This window comes from Euprymna scolopes, chromosome 15 (genome assembly GCF_053919585.1).
Source record: "Euprymna scolopes isolate OS-2025 chromosome 15, ASM5391958v1, whole genome shotgun sequence".
NCBI lineage: Eukaryota > Metazoa > Mollusca > Cephalopoda > Sepiida > Sepiolidae > Euprymna > Euprymna scolopes.
In genome coordinates, this window is record NC_136496.1 from 95,533,970 (window position 1) to 95,558,966 (window position 24,997).

General features: G+C 30.0%; 1 protein-coding gene across 9 annotated transcripts in view; it reads left to right on the forward strand.

Moving 5' to 3' along the window:
* Positions 1–24,997, forward strand: part of LOC145294000 (metastasis-associated protein MTA1-like) — a 157,147-nt gene that overhangs the window by 80,693 nt on the left and 51,457 nt on the right. For all 9 annotated transcript variants that reach the window (XM_080140919.1, XM_080140916.1, XM_080140918.1 and 6 more), the window contains exons 10-12: positions 7,396–7,470; positions 16,433–16,491; positions 20,264–20,466. In XM_080140919.1, the coding sequence (XP_079997045.1) occupies positions 7,396–7,470; positions 16,433–16,491; positions 20,264–20,466 (337 nt within the window). The remainder of the gene's footprint in view (positions 1–7,395; positions 7,471–16,432; positions 16,492–20,263; positions 20,467–24,997) is intronic.

Here is a 24,997-nt window from a genome sequence, read left to right on the forward strand (position 1 = left end):
AACCAATTACAAAAGATTAAATTAATATTAAAATAGGTATGTTTTTAATTTTAATTGTTTTTCTTCCCCAATTTATTTATTTCACAAATACAAATCTACACCTTCAAATTCTAGTTTAAATTTAGATGTTCCACTATTACTTCCTCAATCTACAATAGTTTCATATAAACTTTGTTTACATATTACGATCTAAAAATTAATTTTACTTAGTTTTTTTTTTTTTTTTTTAAGAACTGTAATCAAATAGTTAATTTAAATAGTATTAATTAAAATTTACCTTCATCCCATAATGGTTATCTCAATAATTAAAATTTTAATGTTTTCTTTTTAATTCATATTATCAAAAATTTTTTTTTTTTTTTTTTTTTTTTTTTTTAATCTTCCTCTCCATTCGTAATATCTTTACGTTCTAAGGGAGATAAGTCTATTTTATCAATTTATTGAAATTCCACGCATTCATATTTGATTATTTTGACTAAAGTATTTATTAATCACCTTTTATTTAATTTTATAGTTCTAACATTGTAAGATAAATCTCACATGTGTGATTGTGTATGTTTGTATGTCTAAGAACTCTCGTCAGCCGCATTGAATTGGGTCGAAACCAGTACCATCTGAAAGAGCGATCCCTCTGGCACATAATATGTGAGAATTAGAAAAAAAAAAATGGTCAGTTATCTCGTTTAGAAATAAAGTTTTCTAAACCACTTCAAAAACTGTGTATACATCAAGCATTATTTTTTGAATTGGTTTAAATGAAAGAATTTCTAACAGTTTCGCAATCAATGTTCTGTGTCAGTGGATTAGAAGGTTGCCTCGTAAACTTTAGTTTTGCCGTTTGCATACCCGTAACGGTGGTTGTTTTTGTTTTTTTTGGTTTTTTTTTTTTTTTGCCGTTTTAAACAGGTTTGTTTTGTAATTTCAGTGGATAATTATATTAAAACAATCACTTCATTTCGATTTTTCTTTTTTTTTTTTTTTTTTCTTCTTTTTTTCCTTTTTTCTTTTTTTTCCCTTTTTTCTTTTTTTCCTTTCTTTTTTTCCCTTTTTTCTTTTTTTCCTTTCTTTTTTTTCCTTTTTTCTTTTTTTTCCTTTCTTTTTTTTCCTTTTTTCTTTTTTTCCTTTCTTTTTTCCTTTTTTCTTTTTTTTCCTTTCTTTTTTTCCTTTTCTTTTTTTCCTTTCTTTTTTTCCTTTCTTTTTTTCCTTTTTTCTTTTTTTTCCTTTCTTTTTTTCCTTTTTCTTTTTTTTCCTTTTTTCTTTTTTTTCCTTTTTTCTTTTTTTTCCCTTTTTCTTTTTTTTCCCTTTTTCTTTTTTTTTCCTTTTTCTTTTTTTTTCCTTTTTCTTTTTTTTCCCTTTTTCTTTTTTTTCCCTTTTTCTTTTTTTTCCCTTTTTCTTTTTCCCTTTTTTCTTTTTCCTTTTTTTCCTTTCTTTTTTTTCCTTTCTTTTTTTTTCTGTTTTTCCTTTTTTTTTTTCCTTTCGTTTCCCCCCCCCCTTTTTTGGGGGGGGGGTTAACTTGACATATTTTTTTTTTTTCAGCGGTTAATTAAATTAAAACATAACATTTGTCTTATTTCGAGGGTTACATTTTTGACATTGTAACTGCTAATTTTTTTTTTCTTTTAACAATACATTAAGTCATAACTAATCATTTTCAGAACAGTTGTTTTGGTTAAAAAAAATTCTACTTTATTTTTAAAACTGAATTATTTTCCATTTTGTTTTCGTGGCAATAGACCATAACAAATCTTTCTAGGCTGATTAAAGAAATTTGCTAAAACTGGCATATAGTCATCAAAAAGTGCTCAATATCCGAAAAATAACTTGATCTTCATATCCCTTCTACCAAAATATTTGATGGGGAGGTTTTCACATACTTATTTTTTGGTTGATTACATTTTTGTTTTTATCTGGTCTTTTATTTTTTAAATTGTTTGGGGGCGGGGGTAACGATGGAGTTAGCAGCGGTGTCCAAACCGAAGTTCATGTCCACCAGGTATCCATGCTAGACTTTATAACAATCTCAGTTCAATTTCTCGCTTATAATTTCTGGAAAGGAGAGGAAAAAAAAATGCCATATCTACACAGCTCAAATTGTAGTTTGTATTATGTAAAAAATTAAAACAATCACTAAAAACCAGTTGTCTGCTTGATCCTTCTGGAATGCTGTAGAGTTAAAATCTTGAGTGAACACCTTTTAACATTGTTTTTACAAATCAATCCGATATCTATGTGCTTTATACTGGAGATGATTTACTCAAGATGACAGGGTTTTCTTTTGTAGAACAATCTTAAGACAACAAAAATAATCAGTTAACTTGGGTGTGCCTAAATGTATAGTTTTGTATTTTATGATAAACGTCTTTGTCATTCTGTATAAAATGATGGGTGCAGATAAAATACTTTCTTTTAATTATACATTAACTGTGACTTCTGGAATATGCATAAAATATTGGCCAATTTCTATTTCAATTGCCCAATTTTTTTTTTATATTCAATAAATTGAAAATGTTAAATTAGCATTAGATTTAAATAAAATTAATATATCTTCATTTATTTTCTTTACTAGACCAAATTTTTACAGGAAATAGATAAACCACCAAAAATCTAATGTGCAGTGAAAAGATGAAAATAAATGTTACCAAAGGCAAGGCTTTTCTACCTACCTAGATAAGTTTAAAATAAGTTTTAAACAGTGTTTTTAGTTCAAAACAAACTTAGTGTCCCCTCTAAGTTAGCATTTTAAAAAATGGCTGCCCCATAAGCCCTGCACAAGACTTTTGATAATCGCTCAAGATCAAAAAATAAACAAACTCTGGTAGATTACGCATCAAATAAATGTCAATGTTATGTTCTAGCAGTTTTTTTTTTTGGGGGGGGGGGGTTTACACTTTTGAGCAATTAAACAAGATTAAAAAATTAAAATGGGCCAAAAATGATTCATTTTTCGTTAAATTTATGTGTGAAGCTGCTTTTCTACTGAAAATTCTAAAAAAAAAAAAAAAATTCCCGCCAACATAATCATAAAAAAAAAAAAATAGAATCTCATTTTGAGGGGAGCGATTTAGCTAAAGGTGTTAATCTATTTGCCATTATTAATATTTTATCTGTGTCTTGCTTTTATCAACTTAATAACAGACCAAATCTTTATAATTGCGAGTAGAAATATGAACATTTTTTTCACAGAGGGAAGGCAGAGAATAGTCAAGAGATTTCTCCCAATGTTAAGAATATTCTGTTCTGTATTTTGCATGCCAATCACTGATTCTTTTTAACTTCAAGAAAAAAAATATCTTGTCTTACAATTTTCAATCAATTACAAGAAAAACATTTGAGGAAAATGTTTAGAAAGATCTACTCTTGTAATGTATACACATCCACCCAATTGTATTTTTTACCTTTTGCAAAATATATGCAGACATGGTGGGGGTGGGGGTACAGTCATTTAAACATTTTTAAAAAGCATCAAATCTCTGTCTAGAAATTTTTTTTTAAAAAATGGGAATTTAGAACAGAATCAGTACTTGTATCAGAATTAGGAAAATGTAAAAAATATTTTTCAAAATCTATTAATAGTAGGAATCACGATCCTTCTTGACAGTGCATTTACATTATGGTCAGTCCAAAAATGAAGTTTATTTTTTTTAACTCTGAAACTCAAACTCAAACGTGGAAAAGTTACAAACATGGTGGTCTCAAGAATGCCATTTTTTTGGTAATTTGGACATAAATCAATGAAATATGGTATTTGTGTGAGGACTTGTTTAAAAGCTATGGTCGAGGTGAATGTGATGAAATTAAAAACATAATTTTAATGTCTGGGGTTTGGGGCTTAATTTTCATATTTCAGTATTAGTCTCAGAACACTAAAATTGTAATATTTCAGGTTTTGCTTAAGATTGAGAGATGAACATGTGTTCATGAGAAACAAGCACTAAATGAGAACTGAAATGAGTTTTAACCAACATTGCAAAACTATCATCCAATCATATAAATGCTGCCTCAGGTATTTAAAGAGGTTGTATCAGTGTTATATTGGTTTCAAAACATGGGTTGAAAGAGCTCATTATTGTGACCATCTTTTTAAAACAAAGTGTGATGTAAGAGAAATCATTAAAACGAAAGAGACTGACTTGTGTTCGGACTGTGTAAATTCTGCAGGGAGGAAATGAGGTACATCAACAGATGAAAAACAAGGCTGTTGATTCTACTCTATTGAATTGATCCCCATCATTGATGACTGACTTAGCAAACCATCTATAAATATAAAAGCGAAAATGTATGTATGTACGCTTTTCCTCGATGTCCACAAAAGGCTTCTTTCAGAGAAGCGCTTGCTCGCTTCACAACTTAAAACTTTTTATATCATCTATAAATTGTAATATCTCACAGTTAAACATGGAGCTCGCCTGTCGATTTAATTTTATTGACTTTCAAACGTTAATTATTCGACATTTCCATGCATCAGCACGCGTTACATTCGGGTTTCGGCATAAAAAAAAAAAAAAGCGAAACTCGACTCTAATCACAGGCCCAGAGCCAGTGGTCTCTAGAGAGCTAAGTAACGTTTGGTCAATGTCGACTTCGTCATATCAGACGGTAGCTTTCATTTCGAGACGAGGGAGCGGGTTTTTAAAAACAAACAAACCGAGTTATTGACCTCATTAAAAACTGTCCCGCACAAAATGTTAACTGCTGAATAGCTGTCCACGTCAATCAAAAACGCGCACCTGTTTTTGTTTTTTTTGTTTGTTTTTTTTCACACTTTACTGTTTTCCAACTGCGCGTCGTCAAGGCTTCGTGTTTTTTTTTTTTTTTTTTTTTTTTTTTTTGCTTCCACATTTCGGGTTTTTTTCCACTACACCTACAAACACCCGGGCAACGCCGGGTACCCCTCGCTAGTCCAATATAAAACAGAAGGATAACATCTTAAAACAGCACAAATAGCTAAGCATTATCTTGCGCATAGTTTCCTGTACCCAGAAAATAAATGCAGAGAAGTACGAGCAGCATTGCAAAAAAAAAAAAAAATGATTAAAATTTTCAAAGAATTTTCTTTGGGTTAACAGAAACCACTCTTTACATGGAACCATACAGCACAGTGCTGAATTGATCAAAATGATTAGTGGGGAGAGTTTTGGATGGTATTCTGAGGAAGGGTTAGACGTCAATAATAGTAAGCACGTTTGGAACTATCTGAAAGACCTTAGTAAGAAATACCATGGCAACAATCAAATCGAAGATGTTCATCATTTATTACTGGAGCCATTGAATCCATATTTGTTATACATGATATCAAATTGTAGTAGAGCAGTTGTGTACAGTATTCAAATTGTCTGATTACACAGTCCAAACTTATAATGCAACATCATTTTAAAGTAGATGAACTGGAGGATTTTTTCCTATGACATGTTTTTCACTCACCGTCTGTGTGCTTTTTTTTTTTTTTTTTTCAAATTTGCTTACTATTTATTTGTTGATTTATCTGGGAGTTCAATCTCAAGTGAAAATTATGTTGTAATGAGGGGTCGCTTTGTTGAAGTCTGGCTATTTTTTACCCCTGGAGTTACTGAAAAGGGGTTTAATGTGATTCACAGAGAGACTTAATAGATCTTCCAGGTGAAAGCGAATTTTCAGGGAAAATGTTAGTTTTAGAACCCTCAAGGATTCTGAAAATGGGTCAAAATGAAACAATGTTTGGCTGAGTTGGTTCCAAAACAAAATTTTCAATATCCATATTATTAATATAGTCAAATTAGCTTGATTTAGGAGCATTTGGAATCATAAAGAAAGTTCAATAATGAATATTGGACTGGATTTTAGAATTCTGAAAAACTTCACAATTTAACTCTGGCATTTCCTTTTCTGGATCACTTTAAATAATTATTTATAAACTGGATTTGATTGGGACAAGGCAATTATTGATTCATGTAGGTTATAAGTTGGGTATTCAGAATATATATATATATATATATTTACCTTACCCATGTCCACAAGCCACCTTCCAGGTGTAATTTGAGGATGAATGCAAATGTTTGGTAAATTTTTCTTTGAAAAATGTCTATTTTAATCCTCGACATCTTAAAAAATTGTCTGAATCAGACAATACAGATGCAAAAGAGGATCAAAATAAATTTTCTTAATGATTTCATGGTCCATATAACATAAAATGTTGAATATAAGCATTTACAAAAAGATAGAAATTGACTTTTTAAATAATATCCAAAATATTACAGAATTTCATAAAATACTAAGGAAAATTTTCAGATTTTCTTAAATTTGTGATTTGTGATATTCAAAATACTGTAAAATTGATTCTAGGTGAGATACTGAGCTTTTTTTTTTTTTTTTTTTTTTTTTTTAATTGAAAATTTTATCTATTTTCCAGAAGATTTGATTTTTGGGTGCTTTGGTTGATCGTCATTTTTGCTAAAATTACTACCTCTGGGCCCACTGTGACAAAAACAAGAATAGTACCATTAAACCAAGCGACCTTTTGTGCTCCAGAATTTATTTTTCTGCATAATCACCATTCTCAATGCACTTTTGCTAACTTATTTTGATGCCTCTCTTTGTCAGTCACGTTTGTCACCACTCTAAAATTGAGAACCTATCTCCTATGCTGACATCAACTGCATCAACTTTGTAAACATTCACCAGGCACCGGTGAATGTTGATTGGTTCAATTTTTTTCTGCATTGAGGAATTCAGTGATGTATCTCAGCTTCTTAGCCTTTTACATTCTAACACATTTCCACTCTTTTGATCTCAGTGTCTTTTTTCACATTCGGTATCCTTGTGGAAATTAGAAATAATAATGGTAATGCTAACACAGTAAGCACTGTAATTTTTAATGTAGATAGATTCATACTGGACGTTTTCAGTTTTGTTTTTGTTTTTTTAAATCACATTAGCCTATTTTACTGGGCATAGACCAATTGAATAATGGTTAAGAAATATTAGTGAAAGCGGATTCAGTTCAAAATTTTCAGATGAAAGATAACTAAAAAGGCATCTGAGATGACTGGAAAAGATAGCACGATTGTCAAAATCTGAAAATGTTGACAGTCAAAATCTGAAAAATTGTCTAAAAATATAACAATCATTATTATGAAATGTTTTTTTTTTTTTTTTTTTTTTTTTTTTTTTCTTCCAAATGTAGGTGAACATGGGTAAATCTCGATTCTAACATGAACTTTCATTAAAGATTGAAGCATTTTCTAAAAATGTCAAAATGCTAGATGTTGTGAACAAACTTTCAAGATATTTACAATTTTAATAGATATAAATTATTAGATTTGAACAAGCATTTGTGGAATTATAGGATACTCACTTCCATTTTTTCTTCTATACTTAGTTTGATCCTCTATAAAAATTACATTTTCTCTCTCCTTCCAGCTCCCTTGGAAATCTTTAAAAAGTATAATCGAATATTATTACATGTGGAAAACAACTGACAGATATGTACAGCAGGTAAGTAATTGATTATTTTGTTAATATGACTATTCTTTGAGCTCGGATCAAAGTGTTGTATTTATTCTGTCCTCTGTTGAAGTAAGATCCTTTTAAATTGAGGCAATTTTTATTTTTGTCTCTAGTGTCCCTTTTTTTGGGGGGGGGGGAATTGTGTATTTCCTCACATTAAAAACCAACTTCTAACTCCTTTGTGGGAAGGCAAGTACAGGGTGACCCAAAAAACAAAAACAAAAGCTAAATGAAGGCCATCTAGAACATATGCTTTAGAACGGAGAAAAAAAAGGCCGAACACCCTAGTGTTTTGATGTGATGTTTTGAATATAATAAACTAGTTATGACCAAAGTTTCATTTCATTCGAACAAAACACTAAGAAACGGGGCAGGGTTGGGGCCCGTTTTTTTTTTTTTTTTTTTTTTTTTTTTTCGAGGGGGGGGGTCACCTTGTACATAGGGATTATTTGTGCATATAAATTTCATTTGATAACAGATTCTTGTTTTATTATTCTGAAAGGTTATGCATGCCATTGTTTGATAAATGAAATATAGAAATAAAATAAAAGGGTAATAATAGAAATTTCCAGAAGTTATGTCTTGAACTTTCTTTCTTGAGCTTTTTGTATTTTTTTTTTTTTTTTTTTTCAACAATCTGTATGAATGATAAAGCATGTATATATTTGGATGCAATACAGAAGGTACAAAAAGTTTTCATTTGTGCTTTTCGGGGTTGATTTTATATAAATATAAAGTGTTTTCTCTCTTTCATTGACAAATATAGCATTCTATCCAAAAGTTGTGTGCAGATCTGCTTCAGCATCATTTTAGGACAATTCTTGATGGTTGTTTTCAGAATATGCGTTTCTTTTGTTTGCTTTTAATATTTTTTTTATCTCATCAGCTAAAATAGTCATCTATACAAGGAACTTTCACTCTCAGGCTCACATTAAGCTTGAAAGTCCTTCTTCATAGAACGCATATTTCATAGCACCATCATTAGTTTTTGTTTTAATCTTGCTATTGTCTTTTAGCTACTCTACATTTTTTGCTTATAGAATGCTCCCTTTACTTAAACTTTTTGATTGGCGGGGATATTTTGATTTTAAGTCTTTGGCATAGCCATTCTTGACTAATGGAAAAAAAATTTCATTAGCAACTACTTCCCATTATTTTTATGCATTTTATATTATTACTAGCGGCGTTACCCGGGTGTTTGGAAGGTGTGTGTGTGTGTGTGTGTGTGCTTGGGCAGGGGTGGGGGGTGTTAATCAAAACATAAGAATAAGCGAAGTAAATATTTAAAAAAAAAAAAAAAAAAAAAACTAATGTAAGGCAAACAAACGATGTTAAATGTAAAAATCAGAAAAACAAAAAAAGAAAACAGAAAAACAAACGTTAAAACTTAAAAAAAAGAATCTGAAAAATAGAAAGTAAAAGCGAATTCGTCATGAGAGGAGGGTTTTTGCTGATGTTATTTATGTTAATTTTATTGTGAGGCGTATAGTTTCTGATCAGAATTGATACTCTCCCATAAGTCCTGCCCTCAAAATTATTGTATAATTAAATATATAGTAGTTCTTGATATTGATGTCTCATGAGGGTTTCTTGAAGGCAGATAATTGTGGAGTGTTCTTGTGTTAATAGTAGTTTGTTCATATTTGTTTTCAAACCATGACTGGATTATTTTTTTTTTACTCATCGTTGTTGTTTGGTTTTAAGTTTTGTCATTCAATAGTTTTTGTTTGTAGTTCCTTTAGTTTCCTTTTTTGATTGTTTTTAAGGTTTTATCGTTTTGATGGAAATGTTTATCTTCTGAGGAGATCCAAAGCATCTTTGGTTCTACTAGATGTTTGACCTTGTTGAGAAGTTTCTTGGGTTTTGTAAAAAAAAAAAAAATAATAAAGTTCTTTCAGACTTTGACAATGAGTAGTTACAAAGGTTTTCATTCAGTGCTTTCTGACACCCATCTCTTTCGCCATTGTCTTCTTTGAATCTTGCATTGCATTTTTATTTATTTATTTATTTTAAACTTCTCAATTTTTACATGGATACAAAATACTTGCTATGATCCTTCCTGCTAGCCACTGCTTCCATATCTATTGCAATTCTCGAGTTCACATCTAATAGCCTTCAATGTATTTAAGGAATACTCAGCTGCAGCTAAAGTTTGAGTTCTTTTATTTCATAATGCAAGTCACTCTTTTTCAATATTCCAATTCTTCTTAGCCATTCGTGGTTTCCATCTTTTAAACACATAAATAGTATACAGAAACAGCTATCTGTTGCACTTTATCGCTATTAAATACTTCAAATGACATTGATATGAAAAAATATAAAACAATTATTTAATTTGTCTCAAACACTTGTGAGAGAGAGAGACAAACAGATAAGATCTGCAAATTAAAAACCACACTTTGAAATGTATTAAATGATTATGTAGCTTCCACACATTCATTCTTGCACAAATTTATTTGACATTTGTGGCAATTAGTCACAATCAAATTATCTTATGTTTTTCTAAAGTTCCTTTCAAATAGCATTTTATTTGGTTTGGAACTTAACATATTTTCACTAATAGCCTTCACATCTCCAACTGTTTACATTCTTAGATTGAAGTTCAGTTGAGCACCTTTCATGGAAATAATAATAAGAGGAAAATTCGCAGTATATCTTCTGTGAGAAAGAGGCTGTAGAAAACAGGAAATAATCCTCCACTAGATTGTGAAGTCAGTTTTGTACTCTGTCAAGATATAAAAGAATATTACTCTGAATGGCATTTCTCCAGATGTGACAACAGTATTCCATCTTGGGACATATCTGATTTTTATATAGATAGATTACATTAGGAATTGGGTACTTTCTTGGGTTCGATAGAATGATCGAACCATTTTGCCAGTAATTTTAGCAACCGATTACAAGTCTCTAAAAGTTTATAAACAGTTGGTCATTTTTTCCAGCTAGCATAGTTTTGGGTTTCGTCTAATGCAGGGATCGGCAACTCGTTTGACCCCATGACCTAGGTCATTTTATAATTACAGGTCGTGGGCTGAATGAAGGGCATTAATTAGAAAATAAAAAATACATATGCAGATTTCTATCAACTTAATTACATCAGAAAAACAAAAGAAAATCTAAAATAAAAAAAAAATACCCAACAAAAATTAGTTTTCCTTAAAGAACAGCAAAATATTTTAAAATGGAAAAAAAATTCATCAGAAGTTAAATGGATGAAATTGTTTTGAAAGTGTTATTGAAAATTGTACCATAAACGAACCCAACAAAAACAAAACACATGTACACATATATATGAGTACAAATAGTTGCAAACATGTATACATACATACATGTTGTTTGTTTTTGTTAGCAATACTTATTTAATGAATTCAATTATTTATATGGAAGTGCATTTTTACCTTAATGCGAGTTGGGAATAATTTTCCATTTGACCAGTTTGCTACCCCCAAATGGGGAGCGGCATATGTATTATTTTTAAAATATAATTATCAACTGACACATGTTTCGTCATCTATGACTCCTCTAGATTCAGCCACCCTGATGTGTTGTAGACGCCGAAACACGTGTCAGTGGATAATTATATTTTAAAAATAATTCATATATACATATGCAGTAACATCCATACATTCATAAGGCATGAAATAGAAAGCTGACTGAGACAATATTGTCCGTTTAAAGATGTCTCCACGCGATGTCTGTCATCACGGTCAAATACATTTGTTTGTGCTTTGTTTATTTTTTATATTTTACATAGAAATGAAGGTGATTAAGTTTGGATCATGTTTTTGTAGTCATAGTATTCAAATTCTGCTGAGTGGATTAGATAAAGAGAATAGTAGGCCTTTTGTTTAATTCAAAAGCTTTATCTCTAATGTTAAAAATAGTCATTAGTAATCAGGCTCACAGACCAGTCAAAATGTTGTCGGTTGCTGATCCTTGATTGAATGGTGTTCTGTATGTTGATCAGCCACATACCAATGGTGCAGTCTTGTCGATATGCTTTTAGTGAAGAATCTTTGATCATGTCCTTGTGTAAAGTGCTTTAAATGCAAGAATAACACCTTCATCTTTAATTTGTATGAGTGATGTTTGTTGGTCCCTCGACAAAAGGAGGGTGGACTTGTAAATTCACCCTCATCTGTTTGTCTGTCCACACTTTTTTTAATAACTACACCTTGGAATTTTTTTAAATTTTGCACAAACATTAAACATGATCTGAACTTAGTCTTTTTTTTTTTTTTTTTTTTTTTTTTTAATTGCCTCGGTCTCTGTGCACTGACGGGGGATCATGCATCCTTCACTTGTTAGTAGGAACATCCACTTTCAAACCTTCATAGGATATTTATAGCATGACCTCTTCCTGCACATTCTGTAATAAGTATGTTGCAATTTAGACGTTTCTCTAATACATAAGTTTTAAGATAAAGCATTGATGAAAGCAATTGGCAGTGAGAATCCAATACACTGGATGTATTTTTGCAAAGATTTGTGGTTGACATTTATAAAGGCCTGCAACATTCTCATGTGAATTATTGTTTCATCCTTATTGAAAATTGTTCAGGCTTAGTCACCATTTTTATCAAATTTTTTTAATGTTTCGCTAATTTAACGGCTTACAGTAACTTTATTAGTGGAGGCTGCTTTTTTATCCAAAGAAACTCTCCAAATTCCATAACACCAGAAATTTCTCAAACCAATCATTGCTGCCTGTGAATAAGGTTGTTTCTTGAACTTGAGCCTGGTTCATTGATTTATTTTATTAATATATTAGATGAGACATTTTTCGATTTCGCTTTTATATTGGAAACCAAGCTTCTTTCACTATTACCATATCAAAAAGAAACCTTTGAGTGGAGGGGAGTTTAAATTTTAATAAAATTTTTATTACCATTTGTTCTATATAAAGAGAAAAAATTCAAGAAAAATGTAAAGATTTAGTGACATTTTATAAGAATAAGTAATATGTTGTTGATGTTAGGAAAATTTACATATTTATTTGTATGTTTTTTATTCAAAAATCAATTTTTACAATTAAAAAAAAGTACTCAAATGTTTTTGATGTTATGGTTATTAAAACTAGGAGATAATAAGTCTTACGTGAAAAATAATTGTTACCAAGGAAGCACAGATTTCAATGCAACTAAATTTTATCAAATATTTTTTACTATTAGAGCAAAGATTAAACTTAAATATACATTTAATGACTTTTTTAGCAGAAGAAAAAATAATAGCATAACATTCAGCGCTGGACAAGGTGCACACTGCTACTTAGACACTCAGTTTTTAAATCAGTAATAAGTACATTTCTCCTACCTCCATCAAAATAAAACTTATATAACTGGATTCACAATAAAATTTACTTTAAAATGGTATTTTAATATCTTTGTTGTGATTTGTATATTCGAAGGAATCGCTATTTAAATCCGATTATTAATGACGAAACATGCCAGCATAGCATGCCCGCTGGCGGGAGATCACTTTTTGCAAATAAGCGATCAGTGTGTTCACATAAACATTCAAAGTGAAAGTTGTATCCGTTGACGAAGTTGCTAATTGTTTTTAGCTAATCAGAGAAAAGAATTGTCTTTGCTACTGAATTTAAACACAACACGTACATCTTTCCAGTCAAAAGTTAGAGTATCTCAAAGTTAACGCTTTGTAATACAAAGATAAGTAAAGCTAGAAACTGAAACGTTATTTAATAGCGAATATATTCATTTCTTTTGTCCTAAAATTTGAAAAGAATTGGATAAAACTTATGGCAGAGTCGTTAGAAATAATGACAAGCGCATATAAACATAGAATTTTTGTGCGTCGTGACACACATAAAAAAAATTTGTGGGTTTGTTTTACAATCCACAAAGATATGAAAAAAAGTGGCCAAAAAAAAACAAAAAAAAAAAACATAATAAATGTGACCAAAGGCAAGTTACTCTTCTGCCTACCTCGATAGCTTTTGGTAATGTAAATGTTTATTCTGTTCAAAAAACAAGTGTTAAGTGTTACATGAGAACAAGAAAAAATGGCCGCAATGTCTCAAAGTTTCGGCAATCACTTAAAAATAAATTATACAAAATAGTGGTAAAAACTCATCCGATAATTGTCACGATAACTTGAAGCCATTAAAAAGTGAAATTTAATTATCCTAATTAGTTTAATGAACTTGAAAATATAATTGTAATATATACAAAATTTCCTTTCATTTGATATGGTACAAGCCATATTTTGTTAATCATTTCTTTGAATCGTGTTGTGGTTGCCATCTTGGATTTCCTAGTTCCCATCTTGGATTTTTCAGTGTAATGATGACAAATGATGTCCATCAGAATATTTTGCATGATGATAAAGCCTTACCTCCCATTTTTTTAACTTTTTTATGATGCTTCTACTTGTACCTGTTAAAATAAAACTTATGCTAATTACTATGCGAATTGGTTTAATGTACTTGAAACAATTCTGATCTGTACAAAATTTCCTTTAATTTGATATGCTACAAGCCATATTTTGTCAATTTCTTTGAATCCTGTCATGGTGTCATTTTGGATTTCCTGGTCGCCATCTTGGATTTTTTATGATGTTATAATGGGAAATGATAATGTCCATCAGAATAATACTTCCTATGATAAAACCTTACTTACCATTTTTCTTAGCTGTTTTTTTATGTTTCTACTTAAATTTGTTGGTATGCAAGTTACCAAATAACGCCAACTGAACCTTCATATTCTTATATGTTCAAAATTTCATCATAATACCTTAAAAAGATCTGAAAATACAGCTTTTTAAAGATGGGTTAGTCTGTAAATTGTGCAAATTTCCTACCATTTTCAGTCACAAGTTTATATGCGTTTGAATAGGACTGACTTGAGGCAAAATGTCCAGTGAACCACATGGTTTTTGATACTTTGAATGGTCATAACTCCAGTTCTAATGGGCCGATTTAAAAAAACTAAAGATAATATTTCTTTGTTTTTTATGCTCTTTTCAATAATGCTTGATTTGAGTTTATTCGATCTAAAGAAAAAAATGGTGTGGAATTGCTAATAATAAACCTAAGTGTAAAGGGGGTACGTTGTGTCTCAGTTGGAAATGTATTTGTTTCATTCAGTTTACGTTATCTAGACATGGCCGTACCGATGTATTATCAAAGAAAAGAGATGACAAAGTATGCACAAATACAACAAACTTGCAGCATTTACATCTATTGCAAATAGATATTATATGCATACACACACACCCGTTACAGACATTTATTGTTGAAGCTATTTTATCGCATCAGAATGCTCGTTGTCCTAAAGATTAAACTTTCTGTTTAGCAGTGCTTTTTTCTTTTTTTTACGTTTTTCATGAAAATGTGTTAACATTTATGAATTGTTCCATGTTTAAGAATTCATAATGACTTCATGAATAACTTGACAAATCAATCAAATAATTGTATTTCAAATTTGTGAGGATAACAAATGTTTCCTCGTGGAAATTGAGTACATTATCCGTTTACATCACATGTCATAATGCAATCAAAAAGGGGTTCAGTTTCTTTAGCAAACTAGTATGAAATTTCTAGTTTCTTTTTCAGTCTTCTTTAATTCATGAAATACATGTTTGTTCCCAGATTATTTTGTTTTTATTGCATAAAGAATTCTTCATATTTTAAAAACATGATGCCATTCTTTAACATATTCCTCGTTTAAAGAAATTGATATGAAAGAGTTTCATCCCCCAGAATCAGTATTTCAAGCTGTTCTTCCCTTTGCTACATTATACCGAATTCTGTACCAATCTTCAAAGCATTGGTTCCATTTGTGCCCAGTTAAAATTCATGTAATAAATGCACATGAATTTTCGAATTTCATGTTTTGGGACATTAAAAAGAGATAAATACTGATTACTGTCTGAAAAAAAATAAATGAAGAATGCATTTGGAAAATTGTTTGACTAAGTAAAAAAAAAAAAAAAATGGCAAAATCTATTTTGTATACCTGATATTTGAATTAAGTATTATAAGAGATAGTTTTAAAGTTATCTCATGATTTATGTGTATGGTTTATGTACAAATACTTTTCAATCTACTTAAAACATTGCTGCTTGATCAATCTTTCTGTAACTCTAAAGTCTGAGTTTAGTAATTAAAAGATGTCCTATGACATTGGAAGTAAGTTGCTTTCTTTCATGCCAACCCATAAAGTTAAGATCCTTTGAAAGATGAAGTTAACATTGTCATCATGAAAAACTTAATGTTATTCATTTTCATTATTTGACCGATTATTTATGTTTAATACTGTTAATATAGAAATGTCCATCAGCTTTGTAAATGTCACACAAGGGTTATCTTCCTGGTTGCAACTTTAAACCAATGTATGTATTTTGTTTTTCTGTGAGCAAATAAATTTTGCAAAATTTTGTTTAGTTTTTAAATCTTATTTTAACAATTGCCATCATAAACTAGACCAATTCAGAAATATATTGACAAAAATCTCAATCGGAAAGCCCCTTTCAAGATGTTTTTGCTTTTAAAAACTAGGCTACAGTGCATTTAGTTTTCAGGTGATACTTTATCCCAGTTATCATGCATTATCTTAAATACTTGAAACCTTACAGTAATTTAAAAGAAGTTTTTGTTGATTTGTATGGAAATTACTGGACATGCTTACAAACACAAGAAACAAATAAGCTCCAGTATTTTTCAAAAATTGACAAAAGATTAAAAAAAAAAAAAAAAAATATTGACAAAAAATGATTCTCAGACTTAAAATATACTTTGCATCCATCCCAACTAGAAAAATATTGATTGCAGTATTTAACATATTAAATATTGTACTCCCCTCCAACACTTATATTTTTCATTTAATCTTTCTTAAATTTTTAAATTGAAAATCTCCAAATAATATAATGCATTTACAAAAATTATAAAATTTGATTAAGACAATTTTTTTAAAACTTTTTCTTTTTGCAGAAAAGAATAAAAGCTGCTGAAGCAGAAAGCAAATTAAAGCAGGTGTACATTCCTAACTAGTAAGTATGAAATGATGATTCTTTTGATATGTTAATCAGTACATCATGTCAGGAGGTGATGAAAAAAATCCAATAAAGTGCTCGATCGTGGATGTGAGAGCTGAAGATACAATATTTATTACTACACTATATATACATATTTCAAAGTCATACCATTGGTTTCATTACGTCGAATCAACCATAAGAGGTTGGAAACAGTCAGTGTAAATTCGTCAGCGACAATTATTGTCGCTGACGAATTTACACTGACTGTTTCCAACCTCTTATGGTTGATTCGACGTAATGAAACCAATGGTATGACTTTGAAATATGTATATATAGTGTAGTAATAAATATTGTATCTTCAGGTCTCACATCCACGATCGAGTACTTATATAGTGTCGTAATAAATATTGTGTGTGTGTGTGTGTATATATATATATATGCATATACACACACTTAATTTTTAAAGTTTTTATATTCACATTCGTATCTGAAAATGTTTTCTAATTAATAATTAATCTTCATTCAGTATTTTATTTAAAGTTTCGATATCAGATGACTTCTACTTTTTCCAAGTAGAAAATGGAAACTCTGAAAGGTTGTCTGCACAATAAATTCTTTTCTGAAGCAAGATTCGTACAGTCAGCAACTGTACTTTTACTGACATTGGTAGTGGTATGGAGAAATGATTGAAATGAATGCTGTAGTAAATGGAGAATAATTGTTGTTTTAGTTTTCCTTCTAGTTTAGGGATAAGTATGCAGATAAAATTAAAGATGAAGGTAAATAGTCAACTTATACCAACTTAATTACGATATGAACTTCCTCAATATTGTGGTATCAACTTGTTTGAAATGATGGTATATATCTTCTATGATGTAAAGCTGAACGTCTGTGTATGTCTGGTCACGAATTGGCTCCTATATGGTTGACTATCATAGAAAACTGATCACATATAATGATAGAAGATGTATTGAGACACAGGAATGGGTATGTTTGATCTGGTATAATGATGATTCATTAAAATTGTGGGGTCTGTGTATGTGCCTGGTCCACAAAGTATGGAAATTAAAAATTGAAAAAAAAAAAAAACGTTTACAAGTGTTTTTGATATAGATGTACATAATAATACTTTGATAAGTATGTTTTAACTTAAATAGGGATGGTATAATAAAACTGTGAGGTCTGCGTTCGCGCCTGGCCTCCATAGAATGGAAATAGACATAAACTTTAATAAAGACTTTTCATATCTATCTGCGTAAGTATAATTTAATAATTAAGTTTCAGTTTGAAGAAATATTGTATGATAAAATTATTGAGTGTTCTTTCTCGCCTGACCTCCCATAGAATGGAAATATGTCACAAAGTTTAACAAGGTTTTTTAATATAGATCCACAGAATATTGTGATAAGTGTTTCAGTGTGAACAGGTATGGTATAATAAATTATGGAGTTTATCTATTTTATTTTTATTTTTATCATATTTTGCTTTGGTTTTGATAACCCCAAATTCGAAGCTATCTCTTTACAACCCTTCCTTTTCATAATCTATCATACTTTCATAAATCAGAGTCCACTTTCTGTAGACTGTTTTTGAACCCAGTCAACGACGGGTACTTTTGCTAGTGTGTATATATATATATATATATATATATATATATATATATATATATATATATATATATATATATATATTATATATATATATATATAACTTGGAGGGTTAAAAGAAGAGTGTTCAATTCTATAAGAGGAGACTTATCAGGTTAATATAAAGCTCAACAAGTTTCAATGGAGCTTATACAGGAAACCATAAGAATGGAAAATATGTCACAAAAACTATATATTGGTAAATATAGAATGATTCATTTATTTAATAAGGGTATACATACATTTAGTTGGGGGATAATGAGGACTCTATACACCAAGGTATTTCGAAGCCTAATGCTTCTCATCAGAAGAGTAGAGAAGATGCTAGGTAACATAATAGGGATGTGACATCTAGTGAACGATTCATCAGGAACGAAATAAATAAATCATTCTATATTTACCAATATATAGTTTTTGTGACTTATTTTCCACCCTTATTGTCTCATCTATATATATATATATATATATATATATATATATTTAGCAGATTTTTTTTTTTTTTTTTTTTTTTTTTTTTCACAATAAAAGAAAACTGATTTGTGTCAAATCACTAGTTTTACGTCCTTATTTGGCTGGATTTTATTTCTTTTTATCTTTCATCTTTTCCTGTTTTTCTACTCTTCCTTTCCTGTTGTGACAATGCTCTCTGGAAATATGAATTTTGCTGTGAAATTTATTATATTTAAAAATTCATGAATGTGGTTAGATGACTTGTTCCATTAAAGAATGACTTGGTGTGTCGTTCCCCTCACTTCCTTCAAACTTCTCAGCTTGACATTCATGGGCAATATAAACTGGAACAAATACGTTGAAGACATTGCAAAGGCTGCTACAAGCAAGATAGGTTCCCTCTATCGTGCTAGAAGACTACTTACACCTGAGAGTATGCTGTACCTCTACAAAGCCCCCATTCTCCTGTGCCTAGAGTATTGTTGTACCACTAGTCTCTCCCTCTTGGATAGGGTCCAAAAGAGTCGTCAATCTAATCAGTCCCACTTTGCCAACTAAGCTCCAACCTCTGTCCCATCAGGCAATGTTGCATCTCTGCCTGTTTTACAAATGTTTTAATAGAATGTGCTCTGATGAACTCGTCGCACTTGTGGCCCCTCGCCGTACATATCCCCGGCAACAAAATCATACTCTTGAGGTTCCTAAATGCCAGAAAGCTTTCTACTTTAATAGTTTCTACCCTTGAACAGCTAGACTTGAGAATTCCCTTCCTGCTACTTGCTTCCCTGACTGAATTGATATGCAGAAGTTTAAATGTAACGTAAACCAACATTTTGTTAATCATTTCTTAGGCATGATCCTTTAGTAGCTCCTTACGTCCAAGTGGCGATATACCTTGTTTGGGATGAAGGCACGTTAAAAAAATAAAAAATGTATACTTGAGATCTTTTAATTTTGAGTTGTTTGAAAACAATTAGAGTTGTTTTAGAAAATTTCAGAAATAGTTGATTCATACTATAAATGAAGCTGTGTCAAAATAGATGCTTTCACTCACCAAAGAGGTGGGGGGGGGTCTCTATTTCAGCTCCCCTGATTGGCTACTCAAATCTGCTGCTGATTGTGAATATTTATGCAACTTATTTCTAAATCAAATGCACTTTTCATTATTTGACAAAAATTCTTATTAGTGATAGGATGATTGCAATATTTTTCCCTGATTCCAATACAATTACTGATTCTGATAAAATTACAGATTCAGATTCCAGTTATTTATAAATCTTTACATATTTAACTATGGATTTTGTGTGTCCCCCCCCCCCTGGATTACCGTAAAAACATGTTAAATGTGCAGATATTTTTTCAAAGGTAAAAACACTTGTGGGGAGGTAGATCTATAGATTTTACTGGTATTTTAAAATAAATCAATAAATATTTATTTTACTACGGGCTGTGGAAGGTTTTGTTTTAAACAAAATCAAAAAAAGATAATAGGAACTGTTTTTGGCATCAAAAATTAGGCACAAATTTTTCCAATTCTGATACCTTCAAAAGTTCTGATTATTCCAATTAATCGTCCCAACACTAAATCTTATATTCTTACACTTTTTCAATTAAATGAGTGAATAAAAATTTAAAAATTACTTCGCACTTTGAGTGTTTTCCTGCCTGTAAATGCATTTGTTTTCTTTTAGTAACAAACCAAATCCTGCAGCAATTAGTGGGAAAGTAAATGGTGTTGATGGTCAGGTGTCGGGGCGAGCTTGTGAGAGTTGTTATGCGGCCAATTCCAGTCAGTGGTACTCGTGGGGACCGGCACATATGCAGTGTCGTTTGTGTTCTTCCTGTTGGATCTACTGGAAAAAATATGGTGGACTCAAAATGCCAACCCGACTAGGTGAGTACTGTATTTCACTTGATCACCTGCACCCATTACTATCATATCACTTCAGTCTACTTATTAAAAAAATGGATAGGATAAATTATAAGTGCTTTTTTCTTCCCCGGTATAATTAAGAAATCAAAATAATATATTACCTTTTTTAGTTTTGTCTTTGGAGAAAGTCATAAATGATTCCATACATAAAAATGGTAAACAAAAGAAATAAAAAATAAATAAATAAAATAAACAAAATATGTATAAAATATGTTTATAAGCCAAATTACAACACAATATTATGAAAATAAACAAATATTTATTTAAAATTAATATTTCGATGGACATCATCCTCAGAAATTTATACTTTTTTCTTCAATTTAACGTTACGGCAAGTGAAAAAAAAAAAATGTATAAAATTCTGAGGATGTTGTCTATCGTCGAAATATTTATTTTAAACAAATAAATATTTATTTTCATAATATTGCGTTGTAATTTGGCTTATAAGTGTATTTTATACATATTTTATTTTAAAATTTAAACAACACTTATCACAAAAAACACAATTCTGACTTTTCTAAAATAAACATTTTGATTGTATATTTTGTATCCTTGATCTACTTTTATCCAGTGGCAACAATATCAATCATTTAGAGAAACTGTATTATCACACCTAATCAAAATCAACTCCATGTTAACCTATGGTTGTTACAGGATTTTTTTTTTTTTTTTTTTATTAGACTGTAATTCAACATAATTCTTTGAATGTGATTTTATTTTTATTTTCTTTGTTCTATTTTTTAATCTAAATGTTGCATGTTAGGATTGGATTTTTATTCTTGGATTAAGTTTTCAAATTGAAAATTACTAAAACAGAAAAAAAAAATTAATTAAAAAAAAAGAAAATATTATAAAAGCAATTGATTCCATTTTATTTTTTTAGGTGTTGTTGCACAATTATGGCTGCACTCTTTTTCAGCAATTATTCATGTTTGCATATTTGTTTTCCTACATATAAAATTAATCCTTTTATCTTTTTTGCTACATTGCTTTTTGCATTAGAAAAATGATCAGTGGAAATAAAATATATTTATAGATTTTACTTATTGAAACTTTTAAGAACATGTTAAAATTAATAAAAAGAATAAACCTCACTAAGAACCAAAATTCCTTTTATTTATTTTTATATATATATATATATATATATATATATATATATATATAATCAATCTTGTAAATTTCAAGCTTATCTTTTATTTTTTAAGTTTGCTTCCTAATAGTCAATTTGCCAGATAGTTTTGGCTTTACCTAAGTGATGAGGCATATATGCATATATATATATATAGCCATTTTAGCATATACTTGTGACTTTGCTGGTCCTCCTCCAGAGCAAAATTCTTGTAACCAATAAAAATTCATCTGAACACTGCCTTTCTAAGGTTTTTGGGTTTGTTTTCATAGAAAATACTAACAAAGATTGCCACAGCATTTTGAGTTTGTGCTTTTTGTATATTTTTTATAAACTTCTATCATTAACATATTTTTTATAAACTTCTATAATTAACATATTTTGGTTATAATTATTAAGTCCTGACTATTAAATTTAAAGAAAGTTTATGGTTTATATATTCCATGTAAAGATTAACCAATTTAAATTTATTCTATTAACTTTCAGTAGCTTTGTTATTAAAAACTAAGAACAAAATACAGAATTTTCTATTTCAATTTCAGTTATCTTTTTCTTTTTCTTTTTTTCTTCTTGTAGTTTCAAATTTAACAACTGATATTTCATTTGCAGTCTTTAATCATGTCTGTTACTGATGGTGCTAAGGTTTTTTTTGTTTGTTTGTTTGTTTTTTTTTTTTGTTTTTTTTTTTTTTAAAGGTTGTGTGAAGATAGTAAATTTGGTTGAGGAGTTAAAATTGTTCAGCTACATTTTGTTTGCCATGAAAGATGTGGCTTAGCATCATGCTGAAAAGCTATACCCTGTCTCAATTTTCCCTGGAAGCTGAACTCAAAATTGATTACTACCCTATTTAATTTAGAATATGTCTTTTAATGGCTTCTATTGCTTTTTTTTTTTATTCTCCTCTTTCAAAGTCCCATCAATAGTTTCCATAAAAATGCTGGCTATTTCATACACAGTTAATGTCTTAAAATCTCAATTTGATTTCTTGTGATCTATTCATTCGCATTGAAGTGTCTGAAAAAATTTCTTGCAGATCCAGCACATCATTTTATTGGTTTTGTTTTCTCCCCCTCCTCTTTCATTGAATCATCAAAGCAACTAAGAATCAAAACTGATTTGAATTATTTTTTAACACTTATCGGTTTTGTCTAATATTAATCTCAATATTTCTATTTGATAATTATTAAATTAAACTGCTTCATGATCGAGCAGAAAAAAAAAATCTCTACAAAATTAAATCACAAAAGCTTTTCTCTACGAAGTATGTGAGCCTGATTTTTATCACTACTAAAGTAATAATAAAAAAAATCTGGTGAACCAATCCTTGTCATCTTCTAACTCTATAACAAATATCTTGTCAAATCTTGCTTTCCTGGTAGCTGTGAAATTGCTTCTGTGGTACCAGTGTTCAAGACTTTTGGTCAAAGAATTAACCTGCAAAATTATCTCCCCATGAAGCAATCAATCTGGTGATAGTTCAGCATCTTGTAAATGCTTAATTTCTTTCTGACAAACAGTATAAATCTAGGCAAGCTCGTTCTACTGCAAATATCCTAATGGTTATCTTTGAACGCATATACTCGAAGAAAGTAGGTGAAGTTAGAGCTGTAGTGCTTGACATATCCAAAGACTTTTACGGAGTCTGGTATGAAAGTCTATTCAAATTTGTATGATGTCACTGGACAAATGTTAATTGGAATATTAATGCTCCAGCTCCTGTCTCATTGCTGTAACATATCTCTGTAGTTGGTCTACAAGTACTTCATTGGAATGTGTTCCTCCGATCTTTCTACACTTGTGCCTCTTCAATGTAAAAATCTTGATCAACCTGACAATCTCCAAAATCCTCCTCCTTTTCATTGTAAAGGTCCTCAGATGCCAGAATTTAATAACTTTTCCTGCTTGCCTTTGGAATTCCCTCCCTTCTATCTTACTGTACCAACATGCAGAAGTTTGAAAGTAATGTGAACAAACATCTTTCTGCACAACTTATGATACCTCTATTAATCTGGTCTCTAATTCACAGTAGCCCCAGTGACAATGTGCCTTATTTGGGATGAATATGAGTAATATGCAGGGTGTTCCAATAAAATGTATAGACTTTTTAAATGGCCATAAAACCAACATTTATTATAATAAAGAAAAGTTTCATACATCAAAATACTGTGAACAAATATAAAAACCAGCTATTTATCAAAACTATTCAATTTATTAGCCGTTGTGGTCCATGAACAGCTGACAATGTTCAATGATTCAATCCAAAACATTCCTAATCAGTTCAATTGGTATGTTGGCACACCCTCTTTCAATGACTGTTTTTAACTTGTTCATTGTAGCTGGTTTTGTAGTTTTAGTATTCATGTGAGTCGAATACAGTGAGCATGGTCAGTATTTGATACTTCCTCTACATCCTACCCATCTCCATGATAGGTGACCATTAAGATAGGCTCTTACATCATGATGATAGTGGTACAGTGTATTCATGTAGCAAGTTGAGATCATTTAAAGAGTGTATACATTTTATTGGGACATCCTAAAAAATAAATTTAAAAAAAAAATAAATTAAAAAAAAAATAATAGTAATAATTATAAACTGCACATTTTTTGGTCTTAAATGTTTTAATTGCAAACATGTTCCTTGTTGAAATAATTAAAAAAAAAAAAAAAAAAAAAAAAAAAAAAATCCAAACTTATTAGCAGTATTGTTCTTTTTGCCATACTGCAAACTATTCCTACTCTTTTTCACATTGTAAAAACTAAATTATTACTTATATAGCATCGTTGTATGTTTGAGGTCTCTGAAGGCCATCCTTCCAAATATTATTGCCTCCTTTGGAAATGACAAAGAGTTTATAGCATTTAATCTCTCATTCATTGATGGAGTTATGCTTGAGGCAGACTAATTTGTGAGGGAATGGCTAAATGACCAAACAGATTATTTTTGCATTTGAAGGAGTGCAAGGATCGTTATAACTGAGCTTCTCATTATTAGTAGCGAGTAAACAAAAATGAATTATTAGGTTGTGTATTCTTAAAGCTGGGATTTATTGTTGTACATTATTTACAAAAATAGTAAGATTCTCTTGTAAAAAAAAAAAAAAAAATTTTTTTTTTTTTAATCTTATATCTCATGAAATACTTTTAATGGAAAACTTATCTAGTTATTTCAGTTATAGAAAGAATTTAAAAAAAAAAATTGAAAAATTGAGTTTGAAGCGTTTCGGTTTGGGGGGGAGGTAGTTCTTCACATGTACCAATTGCTTCATAATTATTCAGCCTTGTTGATGAGCTAAAAGAGAAAATTCCTTTTTATTCAGCCAAAAGCAGCTTCTTTTAAAATCTCTAATATTGTTAATGATCTTT